The 24,026-nt window shown below is 41.7% G+C and overlaps 1 protein-coding gene across 5 annotated transcripts in view; it reads right to left on the bottom strand.

The window, feature by feature from the left end:
• Positions 1-3,161: 3,161 nt before the first annotated feature.
• Positions 3,162-24,026, bottom strand: part of LOC105837238 — a 33,094-nt gene continuing 12,229 nt past the window's right edge. For 4 of the 5 annotated variants that reach the window (XM_036292697.1, XM_012681826.3, XM_036292696.1 and 1 more), the window contains exons 2-3: positions 4,440-4,641; positions 3,162-3,647 (exon numbers count right to left, since the gene is read on the bottom strand). In XM_036292697.1, coding sequence (XP_036148590.1) covers positions 3,502-3,647; positions 4,440-4,605 — 312 coding nt within the window. In that variant the 5' untranslated portion in view covers positions 4,606-4,641 and the 3' untranslated portion in view covers positions 3,162-3,501. Of the gene's footprint in view, positions 3,648-4,439; positions 4,642-11,090; positions 16,607-24,026 lie in introns of those variants that run through there. The other variant, XM_012681825.3, reaches the window with a different exon arrangement.

Genomic DNA, 24,026 nt, shown 5'->3' with positions numbered 1-24,026 from the left:
TTGTAAGGCGGTCGATAAAGGGAGGAAATGATGATCCCCCAGGATGAGCCGCGCGCCGAGGGAACTTTCAGGCGACGTTGAAGGCCGGTCGTTTTAACGACGTCGTGGATTTGCAGCGACGGCGACGGCGGGGGTGCGGCGGGCGAAGGCTTGCGAGGCGAAAGGGTATGGTCGGTTTTATCAGGCTCGTATAACGAATTATAAGGCGGAGGTCCCGCGCGCGATCGAACGACCGCGGAAATCTGCCCGACGTCGGAATAATCTTACGGCTATATAACAACGCGCTTCCCCGAGGCCGTGATACCATCGTCGTCGTTTCGGAAAATCACTTGTGCGCCACCGCGCATCTCGCCGGGTTACATGTTGCCGTTAACTCGCCAAGTGTGTGTCGAGAGGCGAGATACGACGACAGAGTTATACCGCGATATATCTGCGCGCGTGAATTGTGTCGTGCGAATAATTGCGTTTGTAATTAATTATTAATTAGGGGGACGGTGGGAAATCTTTCCTAGAAAACCGCTAACGATCTTATTTTATTTTGTTCCCTTTTTTTTTTGTTATCAAGCGGAACTTCGAGGACTCGAAACAGATGAATTCGGTCGAGCAATTTTCGTTGCTCTACCCCGCCAGGTTTAATTTTAATTGGGAACCCGGGTATTGTTGCAAGTTGTTCGGCGCAATTAAAAGTAATTAAAGTACGTCGGATGTGTCTTTTTTTCTGCAGCAGCTCGCTGCGAGTCGACTTCTACCTTTCCCTCCCTCCCCCCCCCGCCTTTCACCGACTGTCTCTGCGAAGTTATATAGAAATTTTTAAGCTCCGGATGTAAATACAGCTCGATCGCGGATGAGCAATGAAATTGTAGACGAGTGTGCAAATACATAAGACACATATGTATGTACAATATCATCCAGCGAGACACGTACACGAGTTGCGCAAACACACCATCTCCGCGCTTCTTCGACGACGGATTCAATATTTGTCCCGCCCGAATGAAAGTGTATTATCGCGTATCAATCAAGAAGAACAAATGTTTGCCGAGGGGCGGAGGTAACTTCTCCACTTCGACTAGTCGTCGCTGGCGAGACGACACTCCGCCCCCGTGTCGGGAAATCACTGATCGACGGAGGGATTAATTATCCGGTGATTAAATATCCGTCGGCTAGGCGAGTTCGATCCGTGTCCGACTGTGATCGTATCGACAAGGACGATCGCTCTAAGGCCGATTTAATCGGGGGTACGCCCAGAGCAGTTCATATTGCAGCTCGCGAAACGAACTGTTTAAATTGTATCGCGTCGCACTGATGCAAAATGCACAAGCATTACGTGAGCCGAATCTTGTCGCGTCGCACCTTCTTACAGGATGTTGCTGGAGTACTCGGGCGAGCTTTGCTGATGTTCCCCTTGATCAAGTTGGCGCCGATTTTTTCTCGGCGGAAATTTGATTTGGCTACGCTGCGCCTTTTTATAACTTTAAATATTAAATACTCTGGCAGCCAAGTTGCCAGCCAACGTGCTGATGCCCCGAATAGGAATTCTGTTAAAATACACCCGAAATTGGATATAAGTTTCCGATAATTATATAACCCGTTCCTGAAATCTAACGCACGACAAACTTTTTATTTTTAACCCCTTGAAGCACATTGGTATTTTTGATAAGGAAAAACAAGTTACAAATTGTCGGGTGATTACATTTATAAAGTTTGTCCAAGCGTTTTAGAAACACACTGTATACGAGCGCCACACATGCGGGAATTGTCAGCGCCTTTCTTCGTCTATTTCTACGCAGACTTCAATTTTGAATTTTGCGAGGATAGACGGAGTGGCAAATCGGATTTCCTGAATTGTCGAGATCTCCGCTTCTCTCGGGGAAGCATCATCGAAAACCAGTTTGAACGGCTGGGTACACGTGGTCGATAAATAGTCAGACGAGGACGTGCGAGTGTCGTTGAAGGATTCGCGAGGTGACGCAATAGATTTGTCTGCCTGCCTGCCACTGTTGCAGCCGCTTTAGAACAACGCGCAATTTTGTACGTTCATGTCCACGATTTTTGCAAGGCCAGAGAGACGTGTTGCAATTGGTTCAAAAAAAAAAAAAAAAAAACTAAATAGTCATTCCGTCGCGAAGTCGTCGGCATCGTTAAAAATATTGACAATCAGTCGGATTTTGCACTAGCATCAGTAAACTCTGAGCAGCGCCCTAGGGTTAATATCAATTTCCGTCTTCCAAAAACGGCGTGTCTGAAAATTAAGATCGATTTCGCGTGTTAGCTCGCTATCGTATTACTTTAAGCGATAACCAGTTGCTGACAAATTGGCGTGACTCGTCTCGTTCCGGCAGTTAGGGATTATTGCAAACTGCGAGCACAAGGGACTGCTCGCAACTTGAAGGATACCGATGGCGAAAAAGTTTCCTCGAATGGTTCTCTCCCGCGGTATAGCAAATATTGAGCGCGCCCTTTTCGTATATATATACGTAATACGTTAAGGCGACGATATTATTGCCGCGCACACTTTTATCGATGCTTGCAAAGTTTAATTGCTAAACCTGTTCTCACAATCCATTCTCACTGGCATAGAAGACAAACTTAAATTACCATGCATACGAGGGCTTTGACACCGAGAGACAGTAGAATTAATATTCACAGCAAGAGCAGCGAAATCCGAATCAGGGCGCAATCACGATGGCTGAATAGCGGGCGTGGAGATATAGTATTAACTATGTGCCAAATAAATTACCAACTTGTTGATCGTCATTAATACTCAATAAACCTGGTCAAACATCCAGCGGGGTCCTCTCGCGAAAGCCTAGAATACTTATAAGCCCTAATAATAGCGCGTGTAACGCGATCCGTTCTCCCGCGGATCACGCGCGGGTTTAATGGTAATAACTCTAATGGCTATTATACATCGCGAATACGAATCACGCTTTAGTGTAACGAGAATGCGCGCAAACGTGCGTTACCGTCGCGGCACGTCGCGCTCCGTGTGATCCGGGACAGAAGGTGAAGCTTGAAATACCGTGAAATAAAGAGGCAAGGGTTGAAAGACGTGGCAGGTGGCAAGACGTGTGTATGTGTACGCGCACGCGCGCGCTCTTTTAATGAAACGAAAGGCGACGTTTCGACGCGAACAAAGGTACGTGAATTAATTAAAATAAAAATAACAATACGCTAAACTTTATTAAAATATTTGGAATAATATCCAACATGCGAATAGAATGTGTACATGTACATGCTTTAATATAAATAACAAAATAATATAGATAAAATCTTCATATTGTGTCAAAATTGATATCTACGTATGTACGTATACCTTTAATAATAGTTTGAATACATCTCCTTTTTTGGGAGGGCTATACCTCTCTCTCATCCCATCGCGTTAACAATAATACTAAATAAACGAATGTGATTGACAGTGACTTGTGTAGATGAGCCATTGTACTCTTTCTGTATTACTCTATTCTGTACATCCAGCCTCGTCGCGCTTATATCAGATCTCGCTTATGGAACTCCGGCGTATTGTTGTATTATCTTGTTCCACTCCTTCGGGAAGGATCGCTGAATGTGAGAAAGGACCTTCTTGATCTGACGTGTCTCCTCGGGGTTGCACTGAGGGCAGTGGCCTCTCAAAACCAGCGGCACTAAACCTGGATAAAATAACGGCGTAGAGTTTCAACAGAATTTTCGGGTAGGTTTTATGTAGTATGTAAGCTTATGTGCGCAGAGCGCTCCCCTCTTGAGATTCATGTGTGTGTGCACAATATTATCGCAAGATATAATGGTATTTGATGTTTAACATTTCCGCGTAGTGCATACAATCTGCTCCCGGAATCCCTGATGCTAATTTTAACCTTTTATGAGGCGAGCGTTTCCTGCGCGCGAAAAATAATAATTGAGAAAAACGTATGTCTGAAAAAACTCGGATGAACGTTTATACACGATACAAATCTGAACGGAAATAGAGGTGATGCTCCTCGACATTTATTGTTAACGCTTTCGATAAAGGACTGAAACTGATACCGATCTCGCTGAGCTCAAGTTCCACTTCCATAGACACACGAAAACGTCCGACCCCTATGTTTACCCTGCGACAACGGAAACGCGACAATTAGCGTGACGTTCTTGTTCGCGTGTATATATATCCCTCTCACAGTAGAAATTGAACCCATCCCGAAATTACATGGAAATTAAACGGCAACCGTAAATTTCGCGCGATTACGATACGATAAATATCTCAAATTTATTCCGGAAATATACCGAGGGGCATCTCCCGTTGATCTTTTTTTTCTCCCTGCCTCCGAGGGTAAAAGTCCATCGTTTTTCGACGAGTACGTTTGTCGCGATATAAAAAGAGGAATTGGAATTTTATTCTGATTTTAAGTCCCATTAGAGGGATAGAGGCGCGATTTTGTCCCTCGCGATGGATCTACCGCTCGTACTTTTCAAACGACGTCCGACGGGATCGCACGGCGCTTCTCCCAGGGCACACTTAAGCTGTCGGTTCAAGTAACGTTTGTCGCTCAGGGCCATATTCAGTTGTTCGTCGGAAACCCGCGATCTGCCGGTTTGCTGTTGCTCGGTGCTGTTCGTCGACTCGGCGGCCATCGCCGCGGTGAGCAGGGCGCATACCAGGACGAGGATCTGCAACATAATTGCACGGTATATGCAAATGCGTGGCCGGCAAATAGCGCAACTCATTATTACTACCGAACCGCGGCTAAACGAGCGCCGGATGATGCGTCTCCGAGACTTTCCACCGTGTTCCCTCGCGCGATAGTCCGGGACAGTCCCGGCGACTTTATTGCCCCGCCGCCGTCACGGCGAAACGCCGCGGGGTGTAAAAAAAGGAGAAGGCAGCGGCGGCGGCGGATCGTTGCTTTACGCGAGCCGCGCGGCGCGACGTTAAACCTATTAACCCCCGGCGTAGCACCGGGCGATATCCCGACGAGACGGTGCTTAACGTGATTACACCATCTGCAAGTATTATGGTAAACGGGTTCCGGCTCTGAAGGGACACCGAGGACGGAGCGCGCGCGCGCACGCAGATACACCCTGCATGGGGCGAAATTAGCTGCGCGGCCGTCCGACAATAAGGGCGGAAGCACGTCTGTCATGCGGTAACGAAAGCGGATAAGGTAGGGCTGGGGCTGCAGGCGAGGAAGCGCGCCCCGACGAAGCACGCCAAAGCTAACACGGCTAAACAAGCAGCAACCCCAACGTCGTGCCGCCGCTATACGATGGCGGGTATGCGAGTAGCTCCCAATCTCTGTTTGTTCGTTCTTCTCTCTCTGTCTCTCTATCTCTCTCTCTCTCTCTCTCTCTCTCTCTCTCTCTCTCTCTCTCTCTCTCTCTCTCTCTCTCTCTCTCTCTCTCTCCGGATATTTCGTCGCCGCGTCGTCGTCGTCGTCGTCGTCGTCGTCGTCGTTACCGGGGACTTAACTAAGGTCACCGCTTTTAAATTACCTCCCTGTCGACTCTCCTTTTTTTCATAAACCCGCGACCATTCTAATTTTCGGGAAGTGAATTTTCACCTCGCGTCTTTTGGTACCGCGACACGTTTCGCGGTTTCTCTCATTAGGAGGCGCTTCTTGAAAGATTCAGCGGCCGCGGTAACGAGTGTCCGCTAATTTCGCTAGGTATTTGCGTTATCGCGCGGAATGATACAATTATTCCACCACCGCTCGGAGGATCAAGGGGGATTCAGCTCTCACGCGACCGCACAAATACCTACGGCTAAAAACTACTTAAATGCTTTACATAAACCGCCTATTTATTCGACGTTATTTGCTGCATATGTAAAGCCGACGCTGAGTGTTGCACGTCACTTATGAGATTTCCCAAACATCAAAATATGCACTATGTGTGATACCTGAAAAAAAAAAAAGTTGTACCATGTTTTGATACATACATACATACACATACTCGAAAGCGACATACCGCTGCTCGATGATGGTCCCGCCACTGTGATAGTTTTTATACCTCGAAGTGGGATATGGGTCAATTGCCTCTTTGGATCTGAGCGTCAGTCGAAAAAGTACACTGTGTTGTGTGTGGGTGTGTGTGTGTATGTATACGTTGCATTCGTCACGTTGCTTCGCGCAGCCGTTAATGGAACGAGTTTATAGAGACGCGTTGATTATCCGACACGATAGGTTCGACGTAGGAACGTATTTCTAGATTATTACGAGCCCGTAATATACCCGAAGCCGTAGGCAATCGAATTCCTTCGCTCGCTGTTTATTGGATTCCTTTGACATCCTTTGTGCTAACGTATTCGCGCTGATCGAGACCCTCTTTTGCATATCGCCTCGCGAGTAAACCCGTTTGGAAGCCCGAGCTATCCGCGCCGCGATACGAGAACGTATGATTCGCCCACTACACTTTTGTTTCATCCTTTTTTTGCTCTTCTACATTACGCGCGGCGTTATAATTTGAATTTTTAATCCCGCCGCCCTTTCACTGCTTTCTCCGGCCTGGATTTCGAATAACCTCGGGCTCCACGCGATCGCCGCACTTCTTTCTTGCTGGCGTGGCTCTTTTTTTACGTACGCGCTTAGCCGGCTGAATTTTTTATGCCCTTTTTTTCATTATAACGCTAAGTATTCTGGATAATATACGTGAAACGATTAAAACATCGAAATTTTTTGTTGTCGATTGCGATAACTGGTGTCTAAACAAACGTTTCAATACAAACTCGTCGTAATTTCTTCAGTTTTGTTTCACAAAATTGAAATAGAATTAAAGTTGATCATTTTTTAATGATAATTCACGATAATTGTTTCTTAATTTAATTTTAAATTTTATTTAAATTAACTTAATTTATATTTAAATTAATGATTAAAGTTAACTGTATTGGCTTGCATTTATTAAAAATATTTAATTGCTCTATCGATACTAGGATAATTGTTCCAATTACTGTTGGTTTAATGACAATTAATATGTTTGTTTTATAGAAAAAAATATAGTTTTATTGAAATATCTAAGAAATTTAGCTTGATTTTGAAAAAATATTAATGGATCATAGGACGCTTAAGCTGGTTGTTAAAATGTCAATACTTTTTGCAGTATTGCTCATTACATTTGAATGTTTATCATAATCATTTTGATAATTTGATAAAATTTTTTTATAGACGCGTATATAAATTTTTCAAGATACTTTAGTTAAATCGTTCTTTACCGCGCAATTATTTAAATATATAAAATAAACCTTTTTTTGTTACTTGAGAGTCAGATATTTAATATCTATACGCAGAATAAAAACAAGCTCGAAAAAACTGATATTATTTAAATGAATTTATAAAAGAAATAAAAATACAAGGTATATGAATCCATTACTGTCGTTTCAATTTTTTGAAAATATTGTTTTTTCCTCTTCTCCCCATTACTATCGTACGTACCTATCTATAATAATAGTTTCCCTATTTACTATGTATCACGCATTTACTTATATTTATATGATAGCCATTGATATTAAAACATTTGTAATACATAACATTCTCTCATACGTAACATTCTCATTTTGTATTATGATACTACAGTTGAAAAGAAAACTCCGATAATTAGGACATCAGTAATTGGGACAGTCACACCCTATGTTTCACGACCCAAACGCGACTTAATCACGGCGTAATTACGTTTCGCATTTCAAGTCGCACTCAACACGCCTGCTTCGCCTGATTTCCCGGCGGAGACTCGTGGAATCTCGAATTTCGACTTTTGTGGCAGAATCCTAATAATTGTGACAGTTCCGTAAATCACGGCGCGCGCCACGTAGACATATATATATATATATATATATATATATATATATAAAACTCGGGAGTGATTTGTGGATTCGATGCGGGCGCACTCGCGCAAAACCGCTTACTTCCGCAAACCTGTGTGGATTAGAAGAATTATTGCCCGTTCTGAATGGCAAATTGGCGTCGATATGTAGATATTTTATCGCACGTCGCGCTAAAATACCGGTGCTTCTCACTCGCGCTATAACGCATCGGAATGTTTCGTGCCACGAAAATGCTTTCTCTCTCCGTCCGTTGTACATACGGCGATCCGCATACGGGCCGTTAATTACGCTCGCATTGAATGTAACGGCTGATAATACGCCGTAAGCATACGACGCGACGCGCGATGCGAGCGAAACCGTGTGGTGTTGGTATAGTATTAATTACGTTCATTGCCCGCGCCCGTATATGCAGCAATAATTACGCGCAGCTATCGACGCGGCACTTTCGCACCGCTCCGATCACGATGATTTACTCGACGCGTCGTGCCGTCACGTCTATGTACGGCGGCAACTCACGGTTATAAAATTAATAATCCGTATTCACCGCGGATGGAGAGTCACCCCCCCTTCTCCCTCGTCGGGAGGGGAGGGGGGATGAATGGTGCACTAGAGATATATCAGCGGAAGCAGTCCTACAAGTTATACGACCGATATCGGTGTCGCCGTTCGATAAATAATAATTTAGCGACGCTCCCACGTTGGCGCGGCATTATTTGCGGCCGCGTTAATTTACGGTTATCAAACTAATTTACAGTTGCTTGGCGGTAATCGAGATATACTAGCGAGATTGTCGTCGGGAGCCCGCGCCTTCTCGTTTGATACCGGTAAATAATATTACCGATAAATAATAGCAGTTTACGCTCTTCCACGTACAATATTCGTGCGGGGGTGAAAATTAATCGAGGGGACAAAATTATAACAGTAGATCGCAGATTAATAATCGCCGAATTTTAGGTGCGTTTAAACTTTTTATAGCATCGTCGTTTAAATGCATCTTTACACCTTTAAATCGTTGTGATTGCATTAAAAGATTACAAAATCGTTGGACAATTCTTTTCGCGATTGTCATTCTGGTCGGGTAATGTTTCGACACCTTTTGCATAAGTATACGATTGCGATACGTTTGAATTATAATGTTATCGTATTGTCGATAAGCCGTTGCCAATCGCGTCGCACATAGAGCCGTCGCGCTACGTGCGGAAATTCGATAATTCGATTTTATTACGGCAGAAATCGCCGTTTCTTCTTCGAAAGATTTGATTCTGGCTATTTCTTGCGAGTGCCGATCTAGTCTTTATGTAATAGATACATTTTATCTCAAGATACAATCAAATTTTGGTGTCCTGTATATTACAAAAGTGTTTTATGAATTTTTATACATATAGCAAAATATATTTCGAGTATTTAGTTTTCATATTTTCAATTTTTATAATTTTTTTCACAGTCGCAAAATTTGAAGTTTAAAACGGGACGTATAATTAACTAATAAGTTAATTATACGTCTCGTTTTAAACTTCAAATTTAATTTAATAAAACGCGTTTTGTAATCACTGAAACAAAATTTTAGCTCGAAATATAAGCAAGGTAATAATCTAATTTCGACAAAACCCAATATCCTGTTACACTTAAGCAAATCGATAAGAATGCATAATGCTATTAACTGTATAAAAATCTTGATGTGATATTTCCTTTTCCATTTTTGTTATTTATCTTTTTCATAACATTTGAAATGCAAAATGAGACATGATTAACTTGTACGGTTTCCTAATGATTGGCATAAAATTTCAGATTGAGAGACAGGTAAATGTGATGATGATTTCAAAAACCAATTAATATCCTGCCATTTGAACAAGTTGATTCATAATGATGCATCTGTCTCGTTAACTCTATAAAAGTCTTGCTATGACATTTCTCTTCGTTTTTGTTATTTGCGTGTTTTCGCGTGTATGTATATATTTAACGCGAACAGCTGTTACGCTCTGTAAAACAATGCAATTTTAAAGCGCGCGTTACATTGTTTTCCCGCGCAAGATGCAATTATTTTGCATCGTACGATCGTTTAGTCGTACAAAGGCACGTAACAATGGAGCATTATTGGTTTAATCTAATGGCGCATTAATCCGAACCTTTGCATACATGTCCAGCAAACATTGTTTCATTCCAAACTCGGCAATGTAGCGTGTTAAATACATCTTTATCGGCTTCCAATATTTGCCTCGTCTAAATACGATATCTATACGCGAAATGTGGCATCTATCGCTCGCGTACATCACGCACCTTTCCCCTTTCCTCGACGATGTCGCCATCCGGAGAATAGATATCTCTTCGGAATGTCTGTACATATTACGATTGTCATACGTGGCGTATATTAAATAAGTGTTTATCGAAGGAATTATCGTTGATCCATTATTGAAGGAGGAAAGATCACGGATACGTGTTTCTCCTGGGTCACCAACGAGGACCAAAAATCGATTTTGCTTTTTGTCTCGGAAAAAGCAAGAGCCACGAAAATACGCGGGATTTTCAGGATAAACTAAACAAATTATTATTATTATTAATATTTATGCATTGGGATTTATGTTACCTCATTATTTAATGTTTATCTCCATTATCATATTATTTTTCATGTAATAATTGCGAATATTAATTATGATATATTGTTCTTTTTCGAAGCTTTTTATAAAGTCTCTCTTTTTGATTTCAACCTGTTTTTTTTTTTTGTAAATATGTCGAGACCGATAATTCTGAATACGCTTTGCAGTAGCCGCGCAGTTTCCGAGATGCCCCCAAGCGAATGTACAATTATGCAAAACGGCGCATTTTTTGACGCGAATTTATTCGCCTCCGGGCCCTTTGTTGCGAGGTGAAACGCATTACAATAAAAATAAATCGTCCGGAAGCGGCAGTAGACGCCACCTCTATCCACGAATACTTCCGTGTCGTGAATGTACGACACCGAGCGAGAGCCACGAGGAGGATCTTAAGTAGCTCGTGCCCGTGTCCCGTACGTCCGATGAATAAGCTCCTCGGGGCGGTGTCGCGCGATGGGATTCTGCCGGGGATGCGAGAATTTTCCTCCGCATACCGAAACAACCGCTTTCCCTAAACGCGCCAGATTCGCGTGCGCGACGGCGAGTCGCTCTCCCCGGAGGGTGTTCTCTCCCTCGAAACTTTAAATCACTAGCCGCGTGTGTACGTATACATGTACATCTATGTGTGTACGTGTATATAATATACACGGGGGTGTGCGTATACCGCGCGCGCGAGAGAGTGCATCAACCTGTTGCGCACGTTCGTCACTCACCTTGATTGCCATGCCGAAACCTGGGGGAGGGTCGCTCGGTGTTCAAGATCGCGCTGTTTGATCTCGGGCACGGCGGAAGAATGAGACGGTATCGATTGACGGCTCCGGGAGAGTCGGGTGTCGATCGCGACGACGATATGCGTGCGTGCGACGTTGACCTGCGAGGAAATTTACGGGCTCGTGTGCTCCTTCTGCGATCTCTCGACTCAACCGCGATCTCCTCTCACCACGAAATCACGCGACTCACTGGGCCTAAAGAGAGACACGTATCCGTGGTCTTTCCTCCCCTTCCTCCCGATAAGCACTAAAGCGTGCGTGGTGTACGACACGTGATATATACCGATATTCTAGAGAGATACCTACTCCTTGGGTGCCATCGAGAGAAGGGGAAAGGTGCGTGACGTACGCGAGCGAGAGGTGCCACGTTTTTCCCCCCTACGATGAATATACGACGGGTATACGACCGGATGCTGCTATATTATACTACTTTCGTTGGGCCACCGTTTCTTTCGCGGAAGAAAACGAGGAAGAGAGGAACCGAGCTATTAGATATTCTCGCGGAGTTCTCTCGAAGAGAGGAAAAAGGGGAGATAATTATTGATATTAGAGATGTTTATTGTTCCGAGATTAAAACTCGGTGAAAATAATCGCAGGAAATTGAACGGAGTGACTTGAATGAGCCGGTAGGTAAATTAGAAAGTTGCCAGCGTTAGTCAAAGAAGTCGAGGCCTGTTCAACGAAGCCGCCCTGTAGCTCGAGAACCTTCTCCAGCTTTCATTTTGATGGATAACAAATTCATACTTCCGGTATAATCGGTGCACGAATGCCATTTTACTATGCACATATCGCAAGCTTTCGAGTTCTCCCTCGCGATCGTGTCGACATACGCGAGGCGGAACGGATTCGCCTCGCGGAGTTTCTTGAAGAAGTCGAGGTAGGTCGGCGAGTCGATTTCACCCATTGAAGAAATCGCGCTACCGTTGACGGCTATTTTCATTTCGTCTCCGCCCGGTGGAAATGGATTTCATATGTTATGTCAGACGTGAAAGAGTCGCTATCACTAATTCATCGAGGCATCTCTCTCGATGCGCTCGATCGCTGGATTAGGAGACTGCGCAGATTAGACATTCCAACGGGATAAGTACTGGCGATAATTAATGCAACCGTTTTATATGCAACTTATCCTTAGCTTACTTTTAGCTTAGCGTGAAATATAAAAACCTGAATAAAAGTATCACGGCTTTACTTACTATTTTATCTTGAGTTTATAATTAATCTTATCTTAAATATTTCTCTCGAAATTTATTATTTTAATATCATTTGTAAATACACCGGCTGGGATATACATATAAAGGGATAGCTAACAGTACATCATAATAAAAATGCCACTATATTCGTGATTTTCAGAGCTACGTGCGCTATGTGATTTATGAATTATGCGTTTCATATTTTTGATTTCTATATTTTACTCGGTAGTTTTTAAATTTTCTTTTTTTCCCCCGCGCTCCTCTCTCTCTCTCTCTCTCTCTCTCTCTCTCTCTCTCTCTCTCTCTGCGTTTTTTGTCTATGTGGACCTACTCGTTGTTGGCTGACATTGCATAATGGTAACAAGTAGAGTCTCGCCTGGTGAATATTCCCATATTCCGCCAACAGAATTAATCATCGCTACGTGAAGTAAAATATATTCGCCAGCATGTAAAAATACGCATTTATTTCGTCGTACGTTCAGGCACAGGCACTCGACTTTTTACGCCGACTCGTCGCCGCTTAATGTGGCATTTGCATCGCAAATTTCACCGCTATTTCCTCTGCCGGATACATCCGATCCGCAAAGTTGCATCGTTATAAAAGCAATCCCGATAAAATCATCGACCTGTCTCTCTCGCGAACGAATAACGAGCTAACGAGCGTATTTTTCGGCGCGTTCGCGCGCGTGCTACTCCGTCGTCTCGGCTTACCGGCTAGCCTCACTCTCTCGCACCGTCCCGTTGACCTCTTTCTTTCTGTCTTCTTTTTTTCTACGTGTTTCATTGCAATTTCGCAATCTGGAAACACCGGAAAAGAGCTCCCAATAAAATCGACGAATTTAATGAGGGCGATCGGTGCGTGGTGCCGCGATCGGTGCATCGTTCACGTTCGTGTATATGGTAGACGTACTCGGCCACGGCGATAACAGGTTTCGAAAGCGGACCTCGATAAAAAAAAGAAGAAGGAGAAGGAGGAGGTATGAAGAGTATAGTTGTGAGAGCGGACGCGTCAACTGGATGCCTCGCCAGCCTCCGCGTCGACGTGTTGGACCATCGAACGGAGAAAAAGCATGCCTTGTATCGATGAAGGTTGGGCGGAATTGGGCTGTGCACTCTCCAGCTGAGAAATCTTTCGTATCATCACGTATCGGCTAAATCACTTTTGCAACGATATTCGAAATTGAGTAAACACGCGCAGGAATTGGACGTAACGTAATCAGCTCAATTATTATCGAGTAATAAAATTATTTGTAATTATGATTAACAATATTCATGTTTAATCTGTATTCATGATTAAATAATGAAAATAAGGAAGGTGAAATTAATCATAAGCGAAATTCACGATTGAATTACAAATCACTAATTAGAAAGTGATTACATTTCATATGATGGTTCACTTAATAAATTAATAGGAAGGTTAAAAAAAATACCGGGAGCTTTCATAAAGTTTGTATCTGTTAGTTTGAGGCAAACGAAGAACTTGAAGCTAATAGTAAGAAACATTTAGAGATGTTTTACTGGAGTAAGAGATAAAAATTCTTATGCAAAACTTGGACACTTGTCGTTATTTGCTTCAACTTTTTAATTTCCTGTATTAAATTTTAGTATCCAAACTTGGAATCAAAATCTTACTGAAATATGAAAGTTCGAAGAGTGAATTTTATTTTACACTCATTAGTGCACTTATAAAACTTTATTCGCAAAAAGATCTGCAGACAAATAATATAATTTAAAAATAACTTAAATTGTTTAAATTCTACGAATATATCTCGATGCTTTTTCATTAGAATTTTTCAGGTTGAAAAAAAAGGAATATGCTGTTCACGTTTTGCACGTCGGCAAATTTTGTTTCCATGCATTAACCCGAAGATTTTCGCGATGTTTCACTAACAGCACTCGAGAGAGAGAAAACGAGAGAGACAGAAGCAGGATACCAAACCCTGTCGAACGCGTTGATTTGTTCGTTAGTTTCCGTCGGGGGATTTAATTTCCCGGGAACAACGAAAAGTGTATTTTTGTTCCGGAGATTTTCGCACCAGCACCGGCGGCATCCAAAAGAGAGGGCGGATTCCAACACCCCGACAAAGTCGGGGTGACGCGTCAGTGCGATGGTGCCCCCTCTCGTGCTCTCGTGCTTCGATTTTTTTTCCGCGTTGCCTCTCCGTCATCGACTCTGTGCCTTCCTTTTTCCTTTTTCGTCACCCCTAGGTTGTCGGGGGCTGTTTGAATGGGCGATCGTTTCGAGGCGATCCGATTGTTCCGATGGAACGAGTTTACCCCGAAAAAAAAAGTCAGCCCGATGGCGAAAGAGGAGATCGATGGCTTATTGTACTGTTAGTCACGTCGTGTGACTCTTCGGCAGGGGGAGGGACGGGTGAGGAAGTACGGAAGAGGCGGCTCGATTCACCTCGCGTTGAGTTTATTTAACATTTGCAGCCGCTTAACAGCCCAATTGGTTTTATATCCCTTTAGCGACGCGTCCCATGCATATTAAAACGCGCCAGCTCGTGGAATGCGTGACAAGTATCATTATTATTTAATTTAACACAGCTTTCCCACTTGATACCATGAATGATTACATACATTTTGAGTAGATATTATTGACTTTAATTACATAACTTTAACTATTTTATATATCAATATATCGCCTAGACGTTTAGGTATTTCTTATTATTGAATGTAATAGAATACAAATTGCTGCTTTAATTATATTTGCAGCCTCATTTGCAGCGTTTCAATCGATCGACGTACTGGTATCGCAATCAGGTATTGCGCACGCGACGTTGTTTATCAGAAAAATTATATTTCCAAATGCGGGACGGTGGCGCACAACAGTCGTGAGAGAAAATTAGGAAAAACAGCGTCGGTGATTAAGTCGACTTTAACGGAAACGTGCCGGAACGTAAATTTGAGATATCGCGCGAATGTGGTCGTGTTAATTTTTTTTTTTCGTCGCTCCTCGTTATTTACCAAGCTATCGGAAAATTCAACGGTTTTATCTCTTCCCCGAGTTCGCACAAATGGTTTTCCCGTTCGTACATGGCGCATGTAACAGCCATAACACGCGTGAGTAGCTGTGTATAGTGAATTGCATAAATAAACGGCGTTTCGCGTTTCAATTCGCGTTTCATTTAAGCGAAACGTTTATGCATGTGTTACGCACACCTCCCCCGGCGATCGGCCCTGCGCTGTAAATCCTTGACTGCCAGGCGAACTTACCGGTGAGGGTGGATCAACGGACGTTAAACCGGTAGATTAGGGACAGGGAAAAGGATGACGCTTGTTTTAACCCCTCTACGAGGGTTAATCTTCTCCCGGAGAATTCGTATAACCAGCCCGTTGCTTAACAAGGGGATTTCCCTCTGAGAATATAAATTTAGATAAACAAGTTTTAATCACATTTTGTTGCTGGAAATTTCACCGCCGCAACGTTAACTGCAATTTAATTATATTAATTTTAAATGAATTTAGCGGTCGCCATCGTTGCTCGCGCGCCCACGCGTGGGCGCGTGCGTGTGTATTCGACGAGGAAAAAAAATTGCGTGCTTAAATGTACGAGATTTGCGCTCCGCCGCGCTCCGCCGCGCCGCGCCCGCGCCCGCGCCGTCAGTATAACGGCGTCGAGTTACGCGAAATTAATCGTTTAACATTAAATTTATTGACAGAACCGTCCCGCGTTTGAGCTACAGCTTTAATATTGGCTGGATTGAATAAACCGTTCGTGTTATTTAAATATTTATTCGCGGGAAATTACTCGCGCTGGCTTAATAAATTCAACTATGATTTCCCCGTAGACTTGATCTCGGCGGACCGTTGTGCATCCGAAAAAGAATAGATAAGAAATCTCCATCTGTAGATTTTATTCTTATTTCTTTTCGTGTAAGGCATAATCCAATCGAGCAATCTTATTCTAAAAATTCGACGACTATCCTGTCTCGATTATCAAAAATGTAGAATTATATATGCTACACACTTCTACTCAGAGATACGGTAAATAATAAAATTTTCAACATACTACGAATAATTATTAATGTTCACGTTCATAATTTATGCAGACGAAAGTTATTTGGTACTTTTATTTTATTTTATACGTGTACCGAGATTTATATACCAAAACGTTTTACATTTTAAAATAGTAGCTGGTAGTCCTATATAAACATTATAATTTTTGTCATCTAAAGTTAAAATCCCGAATAAAATAATATAATTTCTAGATAAAAAGGAAAAATTTGAAGAATTAAATGTAGCAACTTATCGTGAATTTATCCGCGAATATTTCACAAAAGTTCATTCTGTTTTACAGACGCAACAGATATTTCTTTACGGCTTACAATTTGCATCGGGAAGGAGAAACAGCTTCAGCTGAAGGACATCTCACGCAGATTTGCTGCAACCGCATTGTTCGCGTAACTCGTACTCTGTATAGAAAGTTGTCCGACTGAGGCCGACTTGATTTAAGCACAAAGCGAAGTTTTAAACTGCTATATACTCGCTACCTGTGCGTGACAAAATATGGAGAAAGGTACGTACGTAGAGCGAACGTAATGATTTGACGTTTTCACTATTAGATTGCATTCGCAAGATACTTGATCGGCTGCCACAGCGACAACGACAACGACGGCGGCGGCGGTAGCGGCGAGTTAATCATCCGTCGACGTGAATGGCAACGTCAATGATGAGCGAACGAGCGGATTGAACGCAATTTTGTCCTGTTACAGGGTGTTCGCTCGAGATAATGTCGCGGGGAGCGAGCGAGCAAGCGAGCGAAAGAGAGAGAGAGAAGAGGAGAGAGAAAGAACTCCGACGAGCTTCCATCAAACGGAAGCTGGGCGTGTTTAATGGCGGGTTAATTTTTCGTTGCGGGCACAAACAACGCGCAAACAACGGAGCGTAATTAACCGTTCGGGCTGCTACCGCGCTGATGAGGAACAACGCGTGCACGGAACCGACGCGCTCTCTCGTTCGGGTGATCCCATGTTTTCATCCGCGTCTCGTCGACCGTATGTAATGCGCAGTGAATGAGTCGCCTGATTAGGGGCCCGCGAGAAAGAAATCCCAAGGTGAAAGTTCATGGGAACGCGTCATGGGTTTTCCCCTCACGCCGCCTCACGCGACACACCGCTCGCTCGCTCACTAACGAGAGAAAGTGGGAAAAGTCGGCTCGGAGTCTGGCGTCGTCGTCGTCGTTGCCGTCGTCCTCGTCGTCGTCGTCGTCGTCGTTGTTGAATAGACACCAATGGGCGTGCGTTTCCCGGAAATATTTTATATGGACGTCGAACCCGGGTAATAAAAGACTCTGCAGCGGATAGAAACTCATCCAGATATATCGTTCTTTTCTATATAATGCATTTCAATATTGCATTATGCAATATTTTAACCTTAGAGTGCTCTCATAATTTTCTAACGTGATATTATTTTGGGTAAAATTTACTCGCATAATTAAAATTCTTTTCATGGGTTGCAAGGTAGTTAAATGACTGAACTAACACTTTTAATGTAAAATAAACAAATTTTAATATTTAACACTCTTATTAAATGTTACTGTAACTTATTAAATTTCAGGAAACCCCGACCTCTACTTTTCCGTTTCAAATTTTTTAATTTAATTAAAATTTAGAGTGCATTTGGTATGTAGAAATAAAAAGAATTGTTCTTTTTAAAATTCTGGACAGGGTAGAATTTATATTCTAAAAGCAAAGAAAATAAGTGACTTTTGCCTCTTTGCTAACAAGTATTTAAATAATAAATGATAATAAAATAATAATAATTTCGTTTATCTTTCTGAAGAGAATTATTATACATTATTCAAATAATAATTATATTAATTTATTTTACTCAAAATTCTATTCTTTTCTGATTTTCTGACAGATTCTTATTGTCACAGTTACAGTTAGAAAAAATATCAATTTATTGCAAGATTATTTAAAAATTGCTGAAATAGCTTTTTTGTGAATTGTCTATTCATACCAAATAGTTTACTAATTTATAAAAAATTATTCACAAACAAAATGTAATTGTATACTGCAAAAAATTATGAATAGAAAAGAGTTACATTAACATTATTGTGAGTGAATATTTATTCAGACAAGCTTGAAATCACAACTCATAAAGAACGTGCAGATCTAATACTCTGTAACTACAAATATATTAAAAAGAAGAATAAATGGAACGTCAAGCTCCTGGCCAACACTGCCGTTTAATAAATACTTAAATTAGCCCCCGGGTTGAAAATTTACAACATTTTCGAGAAAGAGGGAGATTTAAATCACACTATATTGTACAAGAGTTTAATGTAAAATATTTTATAAACGATATTTAATATTTTATTGCATTATAAATGTAAAAGCTACACGGAGAGGAGTATTCTTTCGATAAAGGGATAAACTAACCCGATAAAAAATCTTTCTCAATTTGTAAAATTTTCTCTATCTCCAGTTACATATCGGAGCGACGTTTATACACGAGTTTCGAACGCGCACAGCTCGCCGATCTCAGGAGAGCCCCCAGAGGTAAGATTGGACGCTTGCGATGCGCAAAAGTTGAAACGACTGTTGCGCACGGCGCGGGCGGCGCGGTTTTTCTCCGGAGTTTGCCGGTGACATTATTGATTGAAAACTCGACGGCTGTGTTTCGGCGCGCGGGCGGATTTAGCCAGCGCGCGGTACGTGGAGTGGACCCGAGGACCACCACGGGAAATTGACACGGTTCGCAGCCGCGCAAACATCGCAGTATAATTATCGCCGTCAATCGCCGGCTCGGAAGGCAAATCGAGTGGCGGCGTCGGCGGTTCTCGCGCGCGAAACCGGGTGATACCCGCGCGATAAACACGCGCAATTTCTTCGGTAAACAGCGAACGCTAAATAACGCTTGACAACGGTGCGCACAATGGAAGAGAAATAGGAGGAGACGGCCCTGTATAAATCGTCGTTTAAATTATGTAAATCTGCCAACGGTAACAATCGGCCCGGATACCCGTTGTGCGAGTCGTCGAATCGGAGACTCCGGACCGCCGAAGTTTATGAAACAGCGTAAATCGAAGTTTAACTCTTCTTCTTTTTTTTTTGGCCGGGGTGGCGCGGAGAAGCGTATTTTCATTCGAGCGTATATTTTCAGTTTTCGAAGCGCGAAGCTCGCCACGGTCAATATTATTGTGTAATAATTCGTATTGTGCGAATATCGAGGATTTCGCATTGAGGATTCGGTCAATACGCGAAAACAATAAAAGCAACTCCGGTCTTTATTGAAGTTTTCGTCGATACGTGGCTACGTGCGTTCGGAAAACACTGCGCAACGTCATGCCAATGCGAATTTACTACGGCCGATAGTTATTGGAAAAATAACTGATAGCCATCGTAGTATAGTAGCTCTAATAAATTTTAAATCCTTGTATAAGCGCTCGCTCTTCCGCCCGTGGCTCGATGCTTACGGCAGTTTGCGTTCTTTTAACACTTGCGGCAGCCTTTTCCAATAAATTATCAATCATCGTCCGTCTTTTCTTCCTCCTTCTGTGTAGCTGCGATACACACAAGTGTATTTATGCAAGTTGGTGTATCGCTTAACGTGTTGCTTCGATATTCAAGGCGTCCACAGGATGGAGGACAATCCTCGAGCGAGCGCACCGGAGCTTTTCCTCTCCTAATACATTTCTATTCTATCGACGCGGTATATTTCTTCGATAATAACGATCGTTCGAGAGGAGAGTGGAATTAATCGTCCTATTATCGGGTTCTGAAAACGGAAAAGATAGGAATCACAAAGAAATGGGCTGCCTCGTCGATATCAATTGAATGGCATTCGAACAGCGAAAACTGCAACGGACTTTCTTGAATCTCTTCAATGGCGCTACATTTTCTCGCGAGGCGTATTAACGATCCGCCGGACGTAAAGTGACTCGGGGATACGTTCCGCACCTGTAGAAGAATCGCCCGAGTTAAATTCTTTATAGGGGACACCGGGGAATGCTCTAGCACCCTTGAGCAACGGGTCAAGGATCGTTTCCCAAGGAGTCAGTCGACGATGCAATCGGCGCACGGACGGACGCGATGGAAAAATGTGTTCGAACGGTAATCAACCGGTGTGATTGCACACGTGTCTCGCATGCGTGTTGCACCCGTAAGGATGGATGTCTGTGAACGCTGAAAATATTTCGTAGTACTCGAGTCTGATGTATCTTTATATAATAATGCGATAAAATTTCAGTGTTTCTTGCGAGAAATTAACACAAATTCTTTGTGTGCATTGAATAAATTTTTTCTACATTACTTTTCATTATTAAAGAATTACTTGAAATTTTCAACAATCTCCGAATTTTAAAAATTCCAAGTAGAGAAATAAATAAAAATTGAGAGACAGATAAAAATATACAGTGTTATATTTGGTAGTTGAAATTTAAATTTTTAATCGACGTTAAGAGAGAAAAAAGAGTAAAAAGAGCTCATTGTGAATTATTTATAATCATATAGATACTTCGCTTCTAGCATTATTCTTTAATGATAGGTTCTTTGACCAGTCGATTTTTTCCCTGGCAAAAAAGAAGAAACATAAAAAAATCATCAGTCGTCCCCAGATACGCGATTATAAACGGACGCAGTAATGAGCTCTCCGGAAAAAAAAATATCAGGATTATTGACAGGTGTGCCAACGTCTCCGCCAACGTCTTTTGAAACCCTCGGCCTCGAGTAAACCGCACTCGAGTCTTCGTGTAATTTGCGCAAATCACCCGTTTCTTATTCGGGACACGCGTGCGCCACGCGACAGATTGATTGGCGCGTCGTTTTTGTTTGGACGATGTCGCTATTTGCGGAATCCGTTCGCGTAGGTGGTCGATTGCCACAACGAGCGATCCACCGATTGCCGCACCCTCCGCCACCCGCGCCCCCGTTAGGCCCGATTCGATTGCAATTCCTTTCCGACCCTTTCTTTTTTTAGGACACAGTGATAACTGTTGATACTGTTAAACAAATGGAATCGCAGCTTCAACGCTTTTTATTAGAGGGGACACGTTTTGTTTTGAGTGGCGGCTTATTGCTTTCGACGAGTTATTGAGAGCTCTTTTTTTTTAACAAACAGCGTACAAAATCTCCTTTTATTTGATTTTTTTACCGATTGAACAGAATTCTTCGTCATAAAGATACGATGACTGAAGCCTCAGTATTATATTATTAAATATATATTTAACGTCGAATTATTACGTAATTTGAATTATTTTTAATTATTCTTATGGGTCGCCACTGCTCCTACTCATGTCGTTAATTTCATTAAAACAGTAACATTAAACATTTAACTAAAGAGAGTTAAATGTAATTTAAATATAAACTTAGATATAATAATTATTAATTACTACACAAAAAATTGCTATATAGTTTTGCTAAAGTATCTAAAATTTTTAAAAGTTAGATAGACAGATCTGAAAATAATTTTGTTAAATTCATCAAAATAATAACATTAAACGCTCAAGCTGATTACCAGAATGTCAAAAGTTGGATATATCCAGTAAATTTTGCAGCAAAATTCTTTCCGTGTATGTACATTAATATATTGCTTAAAACTAAGCACTATAGAAATAGATTTAGATGAAGTTATTCTCTTAACTACAGGTTTCATAATAAAACAGTGAATTTCGACACACGTGGAATTTAACAATAACAAAATGTTATTTAACTCAAGGAATTGGTTTAAATTTGATTCTTTAATATCCAACAAGTGTCATTGTCAAATTAATGCGAGGACAGTTTCGCAGTTTAACCTTTATACAAATGTTACGTCCAGCCTTATGGGATTTTACTCTTTATTCGGTAGGAAGGATATTTCAGGGAGAACAGGTAAGGCAGGGAAGAACGTAACAAAACGTATAGAATTCCCGTAGGCACACAGTTTAAGAGAGGGTATGTGCCTCGAGTCGAACGCACTTTTTATGACTCAAAAATATAGGTCAACGTGCCGATAGGCCCGCTATAACCCGTTTCGAGTCGTACGTTCGTCGGTCCAAGTTTCGAGTCAACGAATTGAATCGCTTTAACTCGGGATCGGACCAGGTGCAGTCTTTGTTCGGGATGAGGAGGGGTAGTTATAGATTTAAATAAATGATAAAATTTATGTAACAGAAAAAAAAACAAAGTATTTATTCTAAATTTTCCAAAATGTTATAAGAATATAAATAGGCGCTGAAGTCGTGATTTAACATAATTTGTTGGCTATGAATTTATAAAGATTAAATTATAAGAATGGTTCTAAATAAATTTCGCAAGAGTTTACAAAGTTTAAAAATACGCAAAGGGTTATAAAAATAGATTTTCGATTGAGTTTACAAAAGTTTTAAAAGTTTAACAAAGGGTTATTAATAAAATTAAAAAAAAAACACAAAGGTTATTAATATAACTTTCGGAAGTGTAAAACTAATGGGCAGCTTTTTGTTTGTGAGTTACATTATATCTTAAGTAATTCGGAGAGAGAAGGTTAGGAAAGTGCAGACTCTTGAAAATTAAAACCGTGAATTGTTGTTTGGACTTTCGAACACTAAGGGCGGAATTCGCATACCGGAACGCCCGGTCGGACTCTCGAGCAACAGCCTCTGAATCCGCGCACCGGAACGGCCGGTCGGACTCTCGAATGACCGTCTCTGAATCCGCGCACCGGAACGACCGGTCGGACTCTCGAGCTGCCGGGCTCGCATCCGCAAACCGAGTAAAGAAGGGGGACAAAAAACTCTAAGAGAGAATTATTTATAAATAATAGGAGGGTGTCTTAAAGAATTAAAATGGAAGGGAGATGTTACCATGAGTAACGTAAAAACCAAAGAAATTATGATTGTGGGACTTACTCATTGTTGGTTCTCGAGCAAATTTGTCGGAATCGAATAGATTTCTTGCCCGGATGGAACGGCACTAAAGTCTACTTGCGCACTGATTCTACATGATTACTAACTAACTAACTCTAAAAACGTAACTCTAAAACTTTACTCTCCATTACTATTACTGACTATCTATTACTGACTGCTAAACTCTTATTACTGGTACTTTCATTACTGACTACTATTGCCTACTATTACTAACTGGTATAAAAAACAACTGACTCCCTTCAAGATTTGGTATTATATATATATAGAGTCTTACAAGGGGAGGATCCAGAGATAGGTGGTTCAAATATTCTAATTGGTAGGATTCTTTTTCAGGATTGTGTGGTGGGTGAATTCTAAGTTTTCTTATTGGAGAAATAGTTTTTCCTTTTTGCCCAATCATACGTTAAGTAATCTGTCGAAAGTTTCTCTGTTTCCTCCCACATTCTTTCAATTTTATCGAAGGGATCCGACCTATCGCGTAGGTTATCTTCCCTTTGGGTTTAAGAGATAAATAATTTTTTCTATTGTGCTAGACGCGCTACGGTATGGGTTGCAGATGGAGGAAACGGTTATTTATTTTTTGCTTATGTTTAGATACTTTATTGCTCATTTTTTGTGAGCAAACGTGAAACTTTGCTTAGATCCCATGGTTGTTTTTTGAATTTCTATCTTCAGAATTTATTATTTGTTGACTCAATATTCAAAGGAGTCGGAATTATCTACTTGGTCGTTTCGTCCATCTATGTTTGTTATTACGTTTCTAACAGACTAATCCTAGACACATAAAAATTATCGGAGACCGTTGAAACGGAATTTCTTTTGTAAAATTATTTGTTCCTCTGACGAAGGGAA

This window comes from Monomorium pharaonis, chromosome 10 (genome assembly GCF_013373865.1).
Source record: "Monomorium pharaonis isolate MP-MQ-018 chromosome 10, ASM1337386v2, whole genome shotgun sequence".
NCBI lineage: Eukaryota > Metazoa > Arthropoda > Insecta > Hymenoptera > Formicidae > Monomorium > Monomorium pharaonis.
Note: the sequence above shows the minus strand (reverse complement) of the source record. Positions and strands in the feature narration are given on the sequence as shown.